Source organism: Pteropus medius, unplaced genomic scaffold, assembly GCF_902729225.1.
Source record: "Pteropus medius unplaced genomic scaffold, Ma_sr-lr_union100, whole genome shotgun sequence".
Taxonomy (NCBI): Eukaryota; Metazoa; Chordata; class Mammalia; order Chiroptera; family Pteropodidae; genus Pteropus; species Pteropus medius.
Window position 1 is genome coordinate 194,331 of NW_024349227.1, and position 14,355 is coordinate 208,685.

A 14,355-nucleotide genomic window follows, 5' to 3' on the forward strand; every position below is an offset into this window, starting at 1 on the left:
TTAAGGAAGAAATGTCCTATCTAGTTGGCCTGAGAGTGCTATGTTGTCTATCCAGGGTCCTGGTGAGGGTCCTTAACTATAGTCTGCAGTACTTCCGTCCCCTGGAGCCCCTTAGCTGTTTAGTGCTTGGGTGTGCCAGCCATTTTAATGTCAGTTTAAAACCAGCAGATGTATATAGGCAGATCACATCATTTACAAGAAAAATACACAGCCATGAAATATTTTCCAAAAGGAATTCTTGGGGGATTTTTTAAGTGCGTCATCCATCTGAATAGGCCACACTTAGTGTTCTCTTTCTATGGCGATCATCTCATTTCTGTATGGTGCTTTGTCTAGGGCATTAAATAGTAACTACGAGGTGTGCACTTGAACTGGAGTCAGTGACCCAAACCGCCTCTGTTTGGGAGTTGAAGGAGCCAGGTCAGCTAGGAGGCCCCAGCCAGACAGCAGGGGAATTCCTCTCCTGAATTTTCTCTCCTGTCCAGGTTGTTGCATCACTTGTCTGGGAGAGACCTGAATGGCCAGGATAAGCTGGGGCCTCCTGAAAAGCCTGGGACCCTGGACTGGATGGGTAATGAGAGGTAGAAGGATGTGGATCTGTGTATTTTCCTTGAAGCTACTGTCACCACCCTGGAAAAGTTCTGCAAGAATAAGTGACAGTAAGAACGACAAGGGACCAGGACTGGCTCTCTCCTGCAAGAAATAAAACCCAAGGCCTAGGATGAAGTGACTTGCTGCAGGCTGTGGAGAGGTGAATGCAGAGCTTCACCTTGCACTGCAATCCTCCAGAGCCAACTCCAACGGCTTTCCAACACCAATACTGTCTTTTTGGTCTCCAGGTTTAAAGAGAAGACTAGAAGACGTCCAACCACCAGCATCTCAAAGAGAGGGAAAGAAAAGTCCAGGTGGACTTGATATCTAGACTGAGATGGGTGGAGAAGCCCCAGCTAAGCCTGGAGAACAAAAGGTGAGATGAGGCTTTCTCCCCAGAGGTTGGGGGCTTGTCTCCGAATGTGGAATGTGGGTGGGGAGTTGCAGCAGCTGTCAGGCACGCGTTCAAGCGCCACTCACGGAGCAGCTGTGCTCCCTCCCAGGAGGTCAGAGAAGATTCTGGAGTTCAGGTCACAGCAACTCCTTCCTAACTCCCTACTCTTTTGCTCACCCCCACTCTCTCTCCCATCAGAATGCATGATTCCTTAGAGGCCCCTGAGTAATTTAGAACCAACAAATGCTAGAAAGTGAAAGAAACAGGGAGATCATGCAGTCAAAGCTCTTCTGTTGCAGTGGAGAGGAAAGACACAAGTTCAAGGTCATTCCATCAGCCACAAGCAAGGCAGGGCCTCCTGAGTCCTGGATCTATGCTTGTCAGTCTAAACCACACTGGCTTCTTCCTTTCTTGTCTTCTGCCCCAAGGGTCAGGGGATAAGAGAGAAGTGGGGCTCAGGGCAGGAGGCAGTGGGGATTTGGGGAGTCATACACCAGTCTGTGCTGAAGTTGAGGTAGATTCTCTTCCCAGCAAAACCGAGAGATAAGAGAGCTCTTCACTGTGACCCTCATCCCGGAAAATGCCTTGCACCATAACAGAAGCCTGTGGCCTCAGGCTACTATCTAGGTAGGGCTCCCTGTCTCCTGGAGAAAGGTTTTGTGAAGGTCGTTGCTGAGTGGGAGACTTGGAGACATTCTGTTGAACGCTATCCTGCAATCTCCAGTGAAGGCTGATAACTCTTTGAAAACATTTTATCTCACACTCCGTGCTTCCTCATTGCTCTTCAGAGGTGGAGAGGTGGCTGCCCCACTGGACTTCAGAACTGGGCCATGTGGTGCAGAGACTTTGGCCCCAACATGTGCTACATTAGCTCTTTAGAAAAACAAGCCCAGAGGTCTGGACGCCAGCTTCAGCATTAGCCTTGGACTTGGTGAATATTAATCAAACAAAGAAATAGGTGCCGGCACACTTGGGAGGGCCTCCAGATGAGGGCAGGAGGCCAGAAGCTCTGGAAGGCAGGGAAGGCCTAAGGCTGCCACGGCAGCGCCCAAGACGGTGGAGTTGCGGCAGGAGGCACGGAGGAGGCATGAGGGGCCTGCGGACTTTTCCAAATCTGACCACTCCTGGGGCTCTACCTGGATAGAGCAGGCAAAGGCTTTGGTGGAGATGGCTGGACAGAGTCAAGCTGTGGTGACAGCTTGCAGCTACAGGACTGACCCACGGTCTCTACTTTTCTCTTGCTCTCTCCTCTCTCTTCCTTTCTCCTTTCTTTCACCTCCCACTCTCACTTCCCTCTCCCCCTTCTTCGACTTCCTCTGCCTTCTTCCACCCCCCTCCACTCCCCTTTCTCCTCCTGTAGCCTATGTCCCAGACTGGCCAGCGGCCTTGTGTGGCCCAGCTGGGGAAGGGGGGCAAAGGGCTCGTGGGCCAACCAGTGACTGTTAGCGCCTCTTCTTAGCATTGGTGCCATATGCATTAGAGTTGGAGAGAGGAAACAATGGCTACTTCAGTTTGCATATATATATATATATATATATATATATATATATTTTTATCTATACGTCCCAAGAACTGCAGGCAGTAGATAGATTGAAAGAACAGATTTTTAATCAATCAAAAAGCACCCATGAAAACTCTATGGAGACTACAAAAGAAGCATAATGTATAATTTCTGCCTTTATTCATCAGCAGGCAACAAAAGACCACTAAAGGGGTCAAATATAGGGGGAGAGGGGAGGGTGAAGTGGGTAAAGGGGATCAAATATATGGTAGCTAAAGGAAACTGGACTTTGGGTGGTAAACACACAATAGGACATACAGATGTCAAATTACAATGTACACCTGAAAATTATATAATTGTATTAACCAATGTTACCTTAATAAACTTAAATTTTAAAAAGGAAAAAAAAAAGACTATTAAGCTGGGATCAGTATGATGTCCACTAAAAGGGTGGTCAGGTCTTGCTCACAGCAGCTGTGCATAGTCTGCCTACACTGCGCTGGATCTTGCTTTAGAGCCTGGAAGTGACAGATGAGACCTATCGTCCTGTCCTCAAGGGGCTCCCCAGGCCAGTGGAAGAGACCAGAGCAGAGGGAAGATCGGTGTGAACCGGGGGCGGGCACGACTTCTAGAAGTGGTGAAGGAGAAACCGTGCAGTTGCGAAGGATCCCTGTGCAGATAAACACTTGCGCTGAGCATCGGTCTTTAACTCTCTGTTACTGACCAGAGGCACACTTTCGGTGAGACAGAAAGCTTCTCTCTGGGAAGTCTGTTCCCCTGCAAAAGAGAAGGGGCGAAGAGACAAGTGAAAAGGAGTCGCTCTGTGCCAGGCACCTTGTTGGCACTTCCAACACAATTTCATTGGCATTATGCAATAAGCCTGCACAGATTCTCCCTTTCCCTGGAGAAGAAACAAATCTCTGACACAGAGTAACCTTTCTGCGGTCCCATAGTGCTGGCTGAGGTCTAAACTTCCAGCATGTAGTCTTTCCCCTACACAATGCTCCCCCAGTTCAGAGCTCCACGCCGGCAAGTGGGTACGGAGACTGTAATCCTACAGAGAGGCCAGTTTGCCTCTTCTGAACACAGAAATCTCCAGGGTTGGGGAAGTTGTAGCCTTTGGTGGTGGTCACACAGACCAAATGTGTCTGCCTACGCATGTGAGCATGGAGTCCTGCTTCTCTCTGAGAAGGTAGTCTCTGTCTTGCTCTTAGATATATCCAATCCAGCCCCAGCGCTGAGCAAACTGAGATTCCAAGGTGCTTGCCCCAAGTCCCACTGCAGCTCACGGCAGCTTCTTACTTGCCTCCTCTCAGCCTCTACATTTACAGTGTTTTTTGCAGGTCACCAACCAGAGGGCAGGATGGAGAATGCCCATCCTCCTCATACTGTGCCTGCTGCAAGGTGAGTCCCAAACACAGCCCAAATGCAGAGCTTGCGAGACCAGACCCGAGTTTTCCAGGCTGCAGAGACCCCTGCCAGCTGCCTTGGTGGCATTCAGCCCTCCCTCAGCAGTTTGGGCATATCCATGGCTTTCTCTCCTGGGATCTGAGGCCATGCAGTGGATCCAGGCAGTGGTCAGATCTGGGCCCAGGGGGAGTGAGGGAGGCGAGAGCTCACAGGAGAGGTCACATGCCTGATTTGATGACTTCTAGAATATTCACTGTTTTGATAGTGCCTATTTCCCACTCTATTCTATTCAAGTTGACGACTGAGAGTCAGCTGCATTTGTAAGGGTTCCAGGGTGTGCAAAAGACAGCCGTAGCACTGCTCCATGACCACTCATTCTAAAAGCACTCAAATGCCTGTCCCAGTACAAAGGACATAAAGATGAAGACCCTGCCCTACTCTAAAGAGTTCGGAGTCTACACAGAAACTAGAAGGGTAAATAAAAATTGTATTTATTACTAGTCCGCACACATTTATAGAGAGCCTACCATGTGCCAGGCACTAGGGACAGATGGATGAAAGATAGGGTCCCTGCCCTAAATGTCCTAGCAGGCTGGTGAAGTGAGGCTGGCCAGGCTCAAATGATAAATAGCTCTGTCATCATGCTGTGGTGTCTGGATTTTATTTTGATGGTAATGGGAGCCAATGAGGAAAGTAGTGAGTATGTGCCTAGAGAATCTGGTACCTAGAACCTAGTCCCAAGCAGATATTTAACAAATAATTGTTAACAAATAACTGTTGAATAAAAATGCTATGATAATACCCCCCCAAAAATTTAAAAAATATCAACAACTGCTTTGGCTTATAAACAAATCAGAGTTTTAATGACTCAAAGGAAGCGAATATTTGAGCAAGAATTTTCTGTGATATAATCACACCATCTCTATTTTAGTATTTCACTGCCCCCTTTAAAATTTTTCGGTGGAAGCAGGCTTCCCCTGCCCCAAATGAAAACTCAGGCTGCCCATGATTTTCATGCTGGCGTATATATAACAGTCCTAATTTAATTCCTTTAAGTTTTAAACATTCTAAATTTAATAATTTTAAGTGTTCAATTAAATATTTTAGTCAGCACTTCAATTTTCATTCAAAGATATGTCACCTCATGTACCTAGCCTGCAGTCAAAAAGGCAGGAAGCGGTGAGCGCCATCTTCTCCCTTCCCCTCCTCCTTCTCTCTAACTTGGCGGCTGGCCCTCGGACCCCAGCAGGGTCAGAGGCAGGAGGGAGAAGCAGCAGAAGCCAGGCAGCTGTATGCGTCAGGATGGCAGAGAGCTCCCTGGCCTGGCAGAGGTTTAGAGCTAGCTCTTCCTCTTGTGTCTTTGTGGACTCTTACATGGCCCCCTGATGGCCCGTCTCCTCCCTGTGCCCTGGATCTGCTTTGGCCTCTCCACACAGAAGACCCCATCTCAGGTGGCTATGGGCTGGCTCTCTTCCCTCCAGGCTCTACCTCTGTACCAAGAACATACTCACACCTTTCTCACCCCTCTGCCGGTAGGAGGAGAGATCCATGGCAGTTGCTGGCCCTACAGTCCTGGTCCTGCTCAGACCTCTTGCACTTTCTCAGTCCAAACCAGGCTCAGTCGTGGCCTCTCTCCAACTGCAGGCCTCACTCACCCTCCCCGATAGAAGCCACAGCAATAGACAGCCACTGGGAAATGGTGGGCAAATGGGAGCAGGGGCACCCCCTCCATCAGAAGGCAGGGAATTAGCATCAGGGACCCCAAGTGGATGCCACATGGACCCTAAAATGCTTCTTTAGTTCTCACAGGTGACTAATAAATTCCAAAACCTAAATTATGAATAACTAAGAGCTGCTGATCAGCAATCCACCGAATGAGTTTTAAGGGTCAGTAAAATTCAGTAGTAACAGTAGAAACACACGTGAGTTGCAGGAGTCAATTAAGGGCTCCCCGCCAGCTTTCTGCCAGCGAGTCGGACCACGTCATCCGGACAGTTAACAGGGAGGTGCTCCTCTCGCACGTGCCACGTGTAGATCACGCGAGGTCTTGACGTCTGGGGTAGGGACACTTTGTCAGGGCACCATCACTGTTGTCCTGGGATGGTCCTTGTTTGTCATTGTGAATATTCTTTTACTGATAAACTGTTGCTTAATTTTATCAATAGTTGCATAGTTGTTGGTCTATCGTTTAGTTAAACCTGCACTGATACATCCATAGCATTTATGGCCTTGACTCTTCCTAAAATTAGACCTCAAGACGTATGCAACAGGCAGCACCAGCTTCACCGGCATGTGGCCCTGGGCAGTCACCTGGGGCCCTGTACTCAGAAGGTGCTTGCTTGGTTTAATGCTCTGCTATGACCATAGCAAAATCCTTAATAACTTCTGAACAAGGAGTCTTATATTTGTATTTTTCACTGGGCCCCACAAATTATGTAGCCAGTCCTGGTGCCAGGATATCAAACTGAACTTTCTTGGGTTCAAAGGTGCTATAGACATAGAACAGACTGATAGATGCCAGGCACCTCATCCTAAAGCAAGGTGTTGAGCCACCTGTGCAGGATTATAGAGAGAGATTGCAAAGCTAGCCATTCCCACAATAGCCCACCACGTAGCCACCTGAGGGTATAGACAAGCTCACTGTGGGAGCCAAGTAAGAAGAAACTTCTACAAAGCCACTCAACAAGCTTGCCATATGTCCAAGTTTCTCCTGACATCAGGATAAAGGTGTGCTTCCTTGGCTTGGGGCCTCCACCAGGAGGGCCACCCAGAGGGGATTGTGACCATAAAAAGCAGCAGGTGGCAAGAAGTCATAGGTTTGGTGGTATTTGGAGGAGTCCCAGGAAGCCAGCAGGAGGAGAGGTAGTTCTTACAAGGAAGGAACTGCAGCCAGAGACCATAGGAAGGAGGTTTGGGAGGCAAAAGACAAGGCAGCAGCTCTGGCTATCTGCAATGCCTGGAGGAACCAGGAGCAGACCACCACTGCCCCACTCGCCTCTCCTCTCTCCCCTCCATGCCCAGTCCCAGAGGGGCTTAAAATAGCAGTTCTGAGTAGAGGAAGAGGCAAAGCAAAGCAAGGGACCCCAGGATGCACCTGTCCCCCACGCAGGCCTCCAAGCCCCTGAGAGAAAAGAAAAGGCTTCAATTGGATCAGAGACTGGAGCTGCAACCAGCCATTGGGATGGACTGGATATATAATTTTAGTCTAGACTGGCCTTTTTCTTATCCACATGAGACTATAAAAGTTACTATATATGAAACAATGTCTGAGATTTCATCAAGGAACAGAGAAGTCCACAGAGTGAGTGTGAAGAGGCAGTGAGAGAAAGAATAAACTTGGCTTCTGCCTGCCAAGTTTACTAAGTCATTTAGTAAACAGGCCACATGGTGTGGTTCAACTACGGTTTACGCCTAGTGCCAAAGCAGACGTAAGCACAATACTGCTCACGTGGGTCTTGCCCGTGGCTCTTGGTTGTGTTTCCTTCTACAAAAAAGTGGCCAGCATGAACGGTTTTGCCACCACTGGTCTAGGGATGTAACCACTGAGCAGACAAGGATCCTTGTGTTCCAGGGCCCCCTCCCTTCTGCAGAAAGCATGCTGATCTGTTCTCACTCTTTAACATCTCTCTTTTACGTCTCATGCACATAAACCACAGTTCTCTGCCAGATGTTGCCTCCGTCCTCTTACCAGTGTTTAGATGACAGCTTTTCAAACGTCTGCATTTGGGGCACAGTGGAAGGAACCCAGGCTCTGGACGGACTTGTCTGAGAATACCTGGCACACAAGTGTTAGCTAAATCATGGCTAAGATTATTTTTGCATGTCTGTCTCTTAAATGGGGCCTTGAATACAGCTCCATTCCATATCTTGGGGCTACCCCTGACCCAGGAACTAAGTTCTGATGTTTCTATATTGATTCCTCTGTGCCTCATTTCAAGAAGGCATTTCTTACCTGCCCCCTAATTCTGGCAGAATGTGGAGCTTGTAGCTCCCCAGACACAGTGACTATACTCAGCTCTCCTCCTTGTATTTTCTTCTCTGCCTGCAGCTGTAAACTCTTTGAGGGGCCCAAGGCTAGTGTCTGGGAAGCCTGGGGACACTGTCACCTTCCAGTGCCATTACAACCCCTCGTTCATCAACGGGCTCCAGAGGAAGTACTGGTGTCGCCTACGCCCCCTGACGTGGCTCTGTCCCACCGTTGTGTCCACCAACCACTACACTCACCTGCACTATGGTGACCGTGTGGCTCTATCAGACTTCCCACAAAATGGCTTCTTTGTGGTGACGCTGTCCCAGCTGTCCCCAGAAGATGTGGGGTCCTATCGCTGTGGCATTGGAAACAGAAACGACGTGCTGTTCTCCAGCATGAACCTGACCATCTCTGCAGGTAGGGGCTGATGACCGGTGGGTCAAGGTTGGTGAAGTGAATGCCAGGAAGAAGGTGTAAGAAAACGGAGAGGTCCAAGAGGATTTTAACCACCGGGGGTGTGATGAGGAGAAGCTGGGGCAAGGCAAGGACTTTAAGAAGAAGGCTTTCATCTCTAAGGAAACTAGTCTCAGAAGGAAGGTAGATGTCAGGGCAAACTTTCCAACTGAATGAACACCAGCTATCCCGCCAGATTCCTCCCAAATGTGTAGCTTGTATATCTAGAAAGCATTTCAAGAAGGTAGCGAATTGGATAATGTGGTTGCTTTAGGTCACAGTGTCTCTTTGTTTAGACAAGCAGAGGAAGTAAGACAGACAGGACAGAGGAATAGGGACTGGGCTCTTCCTAAGACTGAGCCCCTTGGCAGATACCTGACAGTTACCAGGTACACGCCCTGTGTGGCAGGTTCCAGAGAACTGATCCAGAGTCAGGCACCCAGAGTCCAGGCTATGAAAGGCCAGCCTACCGGAGAGATGGCATTTGAGGGAGCAGGCAGGCACAAGTGCCTGAGAGTGGACTTGTTTTATTAGATGTTGACATCTAACTGGTTACCTGCTGAGATTGGAAGCTCTACTGCCATTGAAGTTTTTCTTTTTTTCCCATTTGAAGTGCAGTACGTGGTAGGCTATGGGCCCCTGGGAAAGGAAGCAATATAGGAGTCCTAGACAGCTTGAATAGAGAATATGTGGACATAACAAAGGAGATAGGACCATAGAATGTCAATATTTGCAACATACTAGAGAATACATCTGGTTTTCCCAAATCTTTATTTTATCTGACATATTGGCCAAAGACTATCACTTAAGGCTGCATTCCACGTTGCAAACACTTTCAGCCTGGCATCCTTTGCTAAACCCTGCAGGCAGCAGGATGGCCTTCCCATGTGTCTCTCTCTGCTGTTCATGCAGGTCCTCCCAGCACCATCCCCGGAGTCATTCCCGCTTCAGGTGAACTTGTCAGGACTTCCTTTGGAATAGCATCTCCAGCCACCAACAGGTGGACCCCAGGAACCACTCAGACTATAGGAAGACAAGAGGCAGGATGGGACAGAGTTGGTTCGACTCCAGGAATCAGCAAAAGAACAGCTTCCGCGAAGAGAAGGCGAACCCCAGGAACCACTGGGGCAGTAGTTGCAGATCCAGTTAGCCAGGTAGAGAGTACCATCTGGGCAACAGTCTCCATTCCAGAGAGTCCAGCTTCGGCAATCAGAGGCATGTCCAATACAACAGAAGGTGTTTGGGTATGGGGCGCCAGAGGCTCAGTAACAAATAGCGCTAGAGCCAGTGAGGAAGGGAGAGAGGCAAGAACTACTGAGGCCGATAGGCCAAGAGAGGAAGCAGAGAGGGTCAGAACAGGCCTGGATGCAGACTGGATGATCACAGGGACCTCTAGGCCATCAACCCTGGTCTCAGAAAAATGGGTGTGGGAAACCCTCCGAGAAGCAAGACTGGTTTCTAAGCCACAAGACCTGGGCTCCATTGAAGGAACCACCCCAGCTGCAGGTGTGTGGACCTTGGGGCCCACCATCATAGAAATGGCATCTATGGAAGGAAGCACTAAAGGGGACCTAGACAGCCCTACTGGAGACAGTGGTCCCCAAGCAACGCCAAGCCAGGACCTGGCAGCAGGACCCCTGCGGCCCCCAGGCACGGGGTTCTCCATGAACAGGTAAAACTCCAGGCCCTCCTCTCGGTTGGGGCTTCACACTTGCTCCTGCCCCTGGCACATCCCTCAACAAGCTAACCTCTATGCCCCTCTCCATCTCACTTCTCTCCCTTTGTAACCACAAGACAGTAGAGGACAAGGGACATAAAAATCAGATGCTTTTCCTCATTCAAGGTCCTCGCTAGGAGAATCTGAGTATTTTCATGTGGTCTGCAAGCAAAAATCTAAACAATAGAATAACAGAATATTTAGGTGAAACCATTGGGACTTCTTTTTTAAAGATGAGGAACAAAAGCTCCAGAGAGGGAACTTGACTTGGTGAAGCCATGAAGAAAGATTGTGGTGGAGCCAAACGCCAAGGGTACATTCCCTGACTCTCAGTCCTCTTTCCCACTGTGGTGCTTCGGTGGGGCTCACACACAGGCAGTGGAGCCAGAAAAAAGAGCTGGGGCTCGGGAACCTGAAGACAGGTCTTCTAGTCCCAGCTCTGCTACTAACCTACCGTGGAATGAGGGCAGCCAGCTCACCTTGGTCTCAGCTTCTCACCTGTAAAATGAGGGGTGAAGGCCAAATGGTGTTCAGTCTCCTATCCAGCTCCAACTTCCCCTCTCCTGTGCTCTGCCCCTACCACCTCCGCTCCAGAGCTTCTCCAGCAGAGAAGGTTTCTTGGGTCCTGACCCCAGTCTCCACGGTGCTGTTCCCGCTTACACTTGTGGCCTTTGTTCTGTTGGGAAAGAAGCTCCAGAGAAAGAGGACCTGTGAGTTGAGTTTGAGCAGCCCCAAGGTTGGCGGGGGAGTGCTTGTTCCCACCTGACACCCTCAGGACTGGGAGTGGGGGTTGGGCTCAGAGTTGGTGCCAGGACTTCTGGATGTAGAAGTGCTAAGTTCTGAGCCTTTTAACCATTCTCGGCCTTGGTTTCTTTATCAATCCAATGGGAAAATCATCTCTGTATTTATGTCTCAATGACATCCCAGAGCTTAAGGATGATCTCTCCCAAGACACACGCTAACCATAAGCATATGAACACATGAGTGACCCCAATAGCAGACAGCAGGAGTGCAAGCCCCAGATGTGGGACTAAACTACTTTTGTACCCTCTGTATGGCCCAGCTGAAAGTCTGCTACAGCAATATGCCCAGGTTTCAACACTCCTAAAGTGAGTCCTCCATGGTGTATAGATCTGGCAAAGAAAGATTGATATTTTCTGGGGGCAAGTGGAAGAGGCTAAGATTCTCAGACCCAGGAACCCAATGGCCTGGCCCAGTCCCCGTCAACCTAAGTGCTCAATTGCAGTTCTGTGTTAGGAAGTTTTTGAAGGGTTGCAGTAGGTGGGGGTGGTTCTTGGGGAATCAGATTTAGTGCCTAGTACCCTCAAAGTGTGCTCTGTGTTTGTGCAGCTCAGGAGACAGAAAGTGCAACAGGGATCACCTTGATTCAGATGACACGTTTCCTGGAACTAACCTTCCAGCCAGATGAGCTGCCCCGTATGGAAAGGAAGTTGCTCCAGGATGATTCTCCTCATATCCATGCCACCATGACAGTCCCGGAGAGGGTCTCTGGACCCTGAGGAATGGAAGGATATGATGTTTGGTCACTGTGGAAGGAGAACCAGGTCTGAACACCATGGCTCAGCCTCTTTTCTCATCCTTCCTCTACCTGTACAAAGGGAAGCTAATGGAGCTGGGGCTCCACCTGGAGAAGCAAAGGCTGACCACTACTAGGCCTATGAATGTCAAACACTTTCCATAGCCAAAGGTGACGGTGGGACTCAAAGAAGGCTTCAAGAAAGGATTTATTACATACTGATGGAGTTCACCTAGGAAAAGAGTGGAGTTTCTATTCCTGGGGGTTTGAATATTTAAGAGGCTTCCAATCAGTATGGGGAATTACAAATTCTCAACCATCACTTCTAGTCCAAGCTAGTTGCCCCCTTTTCTGACACCTGTTAGCATTCAGCCTGCTGTACATATTGAATTACATCCATGTATACTAGTCTTGCCTTCTCAAGTAGATCCTAAGCTCTTTAGGCAAGAAGTTGTGTTTTATCCATCTTGCTATGTCTGCAGAGAACTTCCAACTCAATAGATCCCCCCATAAATATTTGTGACTGAATGGCTGACTGGAAGGGCATGGGCTCAATGGCCTCTGGAGACTCTACCTGTGCAGGTGCTCTGACACCTCCTTTATTTGGGAGTCCCCTCGATGATTCCATAAGCAGGTGGTTTCTACATAGATACCAAAAGGAACAACACCCAGTCCTCAAATTATCCTTCCCCCAGGCTCAATATGCTATGCAAGCCTTTGGGCCTAGACAAGATTTTCTGGGATTTTCCTAAATTCATGGTAGAGGAGGGTATTTTTCAGTAGATTCTCACTTCCTTCACAAAGCTCCTCTTATTCAACTGTTTATAAAGCCTTTATAGCAAGAATGTTGATGAAGCTGAAAAATAGTTGTGGCTCAGAGTAAGGGATGGGATGGGGGTGGTAAGAAAGAAAGTGGCCAAGAGGAATTTTATGTGGATTCTGCTTTCAAACCACTTCATCTCATGCCTTTGGGGGACTTTTGCTTCACCCTTAGTCTCCTTGTGCCTGAACTTCATGTTTGAGCAGAGAAGCCTTTGAGCAATAGAAGAGAAGGGAAAGAAAGGCTCTAACATCAAATTGAGAATTGTCAGGTAGACATTCTCAGAAGACTGACCTCTAAGCTGTCAGTGGCACCAGAAACCCTTTGTCAATATCTTCTCATCATAGCTGGTGCCGAACTCAGACAACGTCCCAAGAAAATCAAGGAGGTGCTGTCTTCACGTTTGTGAGAGAGAGACTCGTTTTGGATAAGCAGGGAAGTTGCATGCATCTAACCAAATGCAACTACAGAATTTCAGAGCTAACCTATCCAAAACCCTCAGTCTAGTGTGAGGTAACTAACACTCTTCAGGGGGGAAATAACTTGTTTAAAGTCACTCAGTTAACACAGTGATAGCAGCATGAAGACGAGAAAAAGGAACTCAAGATCTTGATATAGTGCTTCTCCACTTCACCATTACTAATAATATATCAAAGCAAAACTAATAAAATTAAAGACAAAAGTCGTCTTGCTCTAGACTATTTTCATGCACACTTCTCAGTGACTCACCTGACAAATCTGTAAGAGAGATAGGGCAGCTGCCGTTATCCCATTCAACCAATGAGGAAGCAGACCTTGGGGGATATGTAATTCAGCCAAGGTCGCTCAGCTCGTTAGAGGCAGGGATGGCCAAGAACCAGGTTTTACAGGATCATTCCACCTAATTAGTGTTAAGAGGTATTATGAGGAAAAGTAGATTGATTTGGTAGATCAAAGAAGTTTGGCAAATGAGGGTTAAACAATAAACAGCTTCCTCTGCATAGGATTTTTTTTTTGGAGCCTTTAATACACTAAGGTGCATTGTGAATAGGGAAGTTATGCCTGTTTCCCCAGCACTTTGGACTATTGTCTTTTGCTGAAGCAATCTCACAGGACTGGGTTCTTCAGATCATCCCTTTCTCCGAGAAGCTCAATGCGATAAACCAGGGATCAGCAAAACTTTTCTGCGAAGAGTGTTAAAAACAAACAGTGAGCCCCAAATGCTAAGCCCCACATCACCAAAAAGACTTAATTATAATTTCAGCTTCTCCCAGAAATGGAATCTTACTTAAACCAGTCAACCAGGAATCACTTGGTCAGCCCTAGCAAGGTAATCTGCCTCCTGGATCCCTAAAGAAAAGTGACTTCGCCAGAGCCAATTCACCTTTCGCTGGTATGACTCACTTGTCCTGCTCCCTTCTGCTCATAAATGTTGTCATTTTGTGCAGTTTCTTGGAGCTCCTTTCTATGGGATGCTGCCTGACTCATGAATTGTCAAATAAAGCCAAGGAGATCTTTAAATTTTACTCAGTTGAATTTTGTTTTTTAACAAAGGCCAACTAGTAACTGTTTTAGACTGAGCTGGCAGTCAGCCTCTGTCACAATCACGTAGTTCTGTTGCAGTGTTGAAACAGCCAGAGACAACACATAAACGACTAACTTTGGCTGTGCTCCAACAACACTTTATTTACAGAAGCAGAGAGCAGGCTGGATCTGGATCTGAAGCCATAATTTGCCAATCCCTGCACTAAGCCATAAAACCATACAAGCTCTCCTGTCCCTACTCTGTGAAGAGTCAAACCCCATCCTTCCTCAAAGCTCCCCTGAGCACACCTCTCAGAGACCTCCCCTTCCTCCAGTGCCTATAATACTTTCTGTTTAGGATTCAGCAATTAGGTCGTCCTGCCTGACAACCCATCTTAGGAGAAAAAGACCAGCCTGGCAAAGATGTTGGCCAAGTGGCTGGAGTTGGGGGCAGCATCT

At 48.2% G+C, this 14,355-nt stretch overlaps 1 protein-coding gene across 3 annotated transcripts; it reads left to right on the forward strand.

The window, feature by feature from the left end:
- The first annotated feature begins 416 nt into the window (after positions 1-416).
- On the forward strand, positions 417-13,898 carry FCAMR (Fc alpha and mu receptor). Of its 3 annotated transcripts, none has more exons than XM_039881711.1 (7): positions 417-751; positions 840-967; positions 3,818-3,890; positions 7,945-8,283; positions 9,232-9,991; positions 10,631-10,746; positions 11,387-13,898. In XM_039881711.1, exons 2-7 carry the CDS (start codon positions 929-931, stop codon positions 11,554-11,556), a joined length of 1,497 nt encoding a protein of 498 aa, XP_039737645.1. In that variant the 5' UTR covers positions 417-751; positions 840-928; the 3' UTR covers positions 11,557-13,898. The 3 variants fall into 3 exon arrangements, with proteins under 3 accessions (XP_039737645.1, XP_039737646.1, XP_039737647.1); XM_039881712.1 differs by having other exon boundaries at positions 418-751; positions 3,830-3,890; XM_039881713.1 differs by lacking the exon at positions 10,631-10,746 and having other exon boundaries at positions 418-751.
- The last annotated feature ends 457 nt before the right edge of the window (positions 13,899-14,355 follow it).

Bases quoted from the DNA above. Each gene is read 5' to 3' on its own strand.
- FCAMR (XM_039881711.1), top strand. From the start codon at position 929: ATGGGTGGAGAAGCCCCAGCTAAGCCTGGAGAACAAAAG. The intron at 3,891-7,944 runs GTGAGTCCCAAA...CTCTGCCTGCAG, and splicing joins CATACTGTGCCTGCTGCAAG to CTGTAAACTCTTTGAGGGGC. The intron at 9,992-10,630 runs GTAAAACTCCAG...CCTCCGCTCCAG, and splicing joins ACGGGGTTCTCCATGAACAG to AGCTTCTCCAGCAGAGAAGG.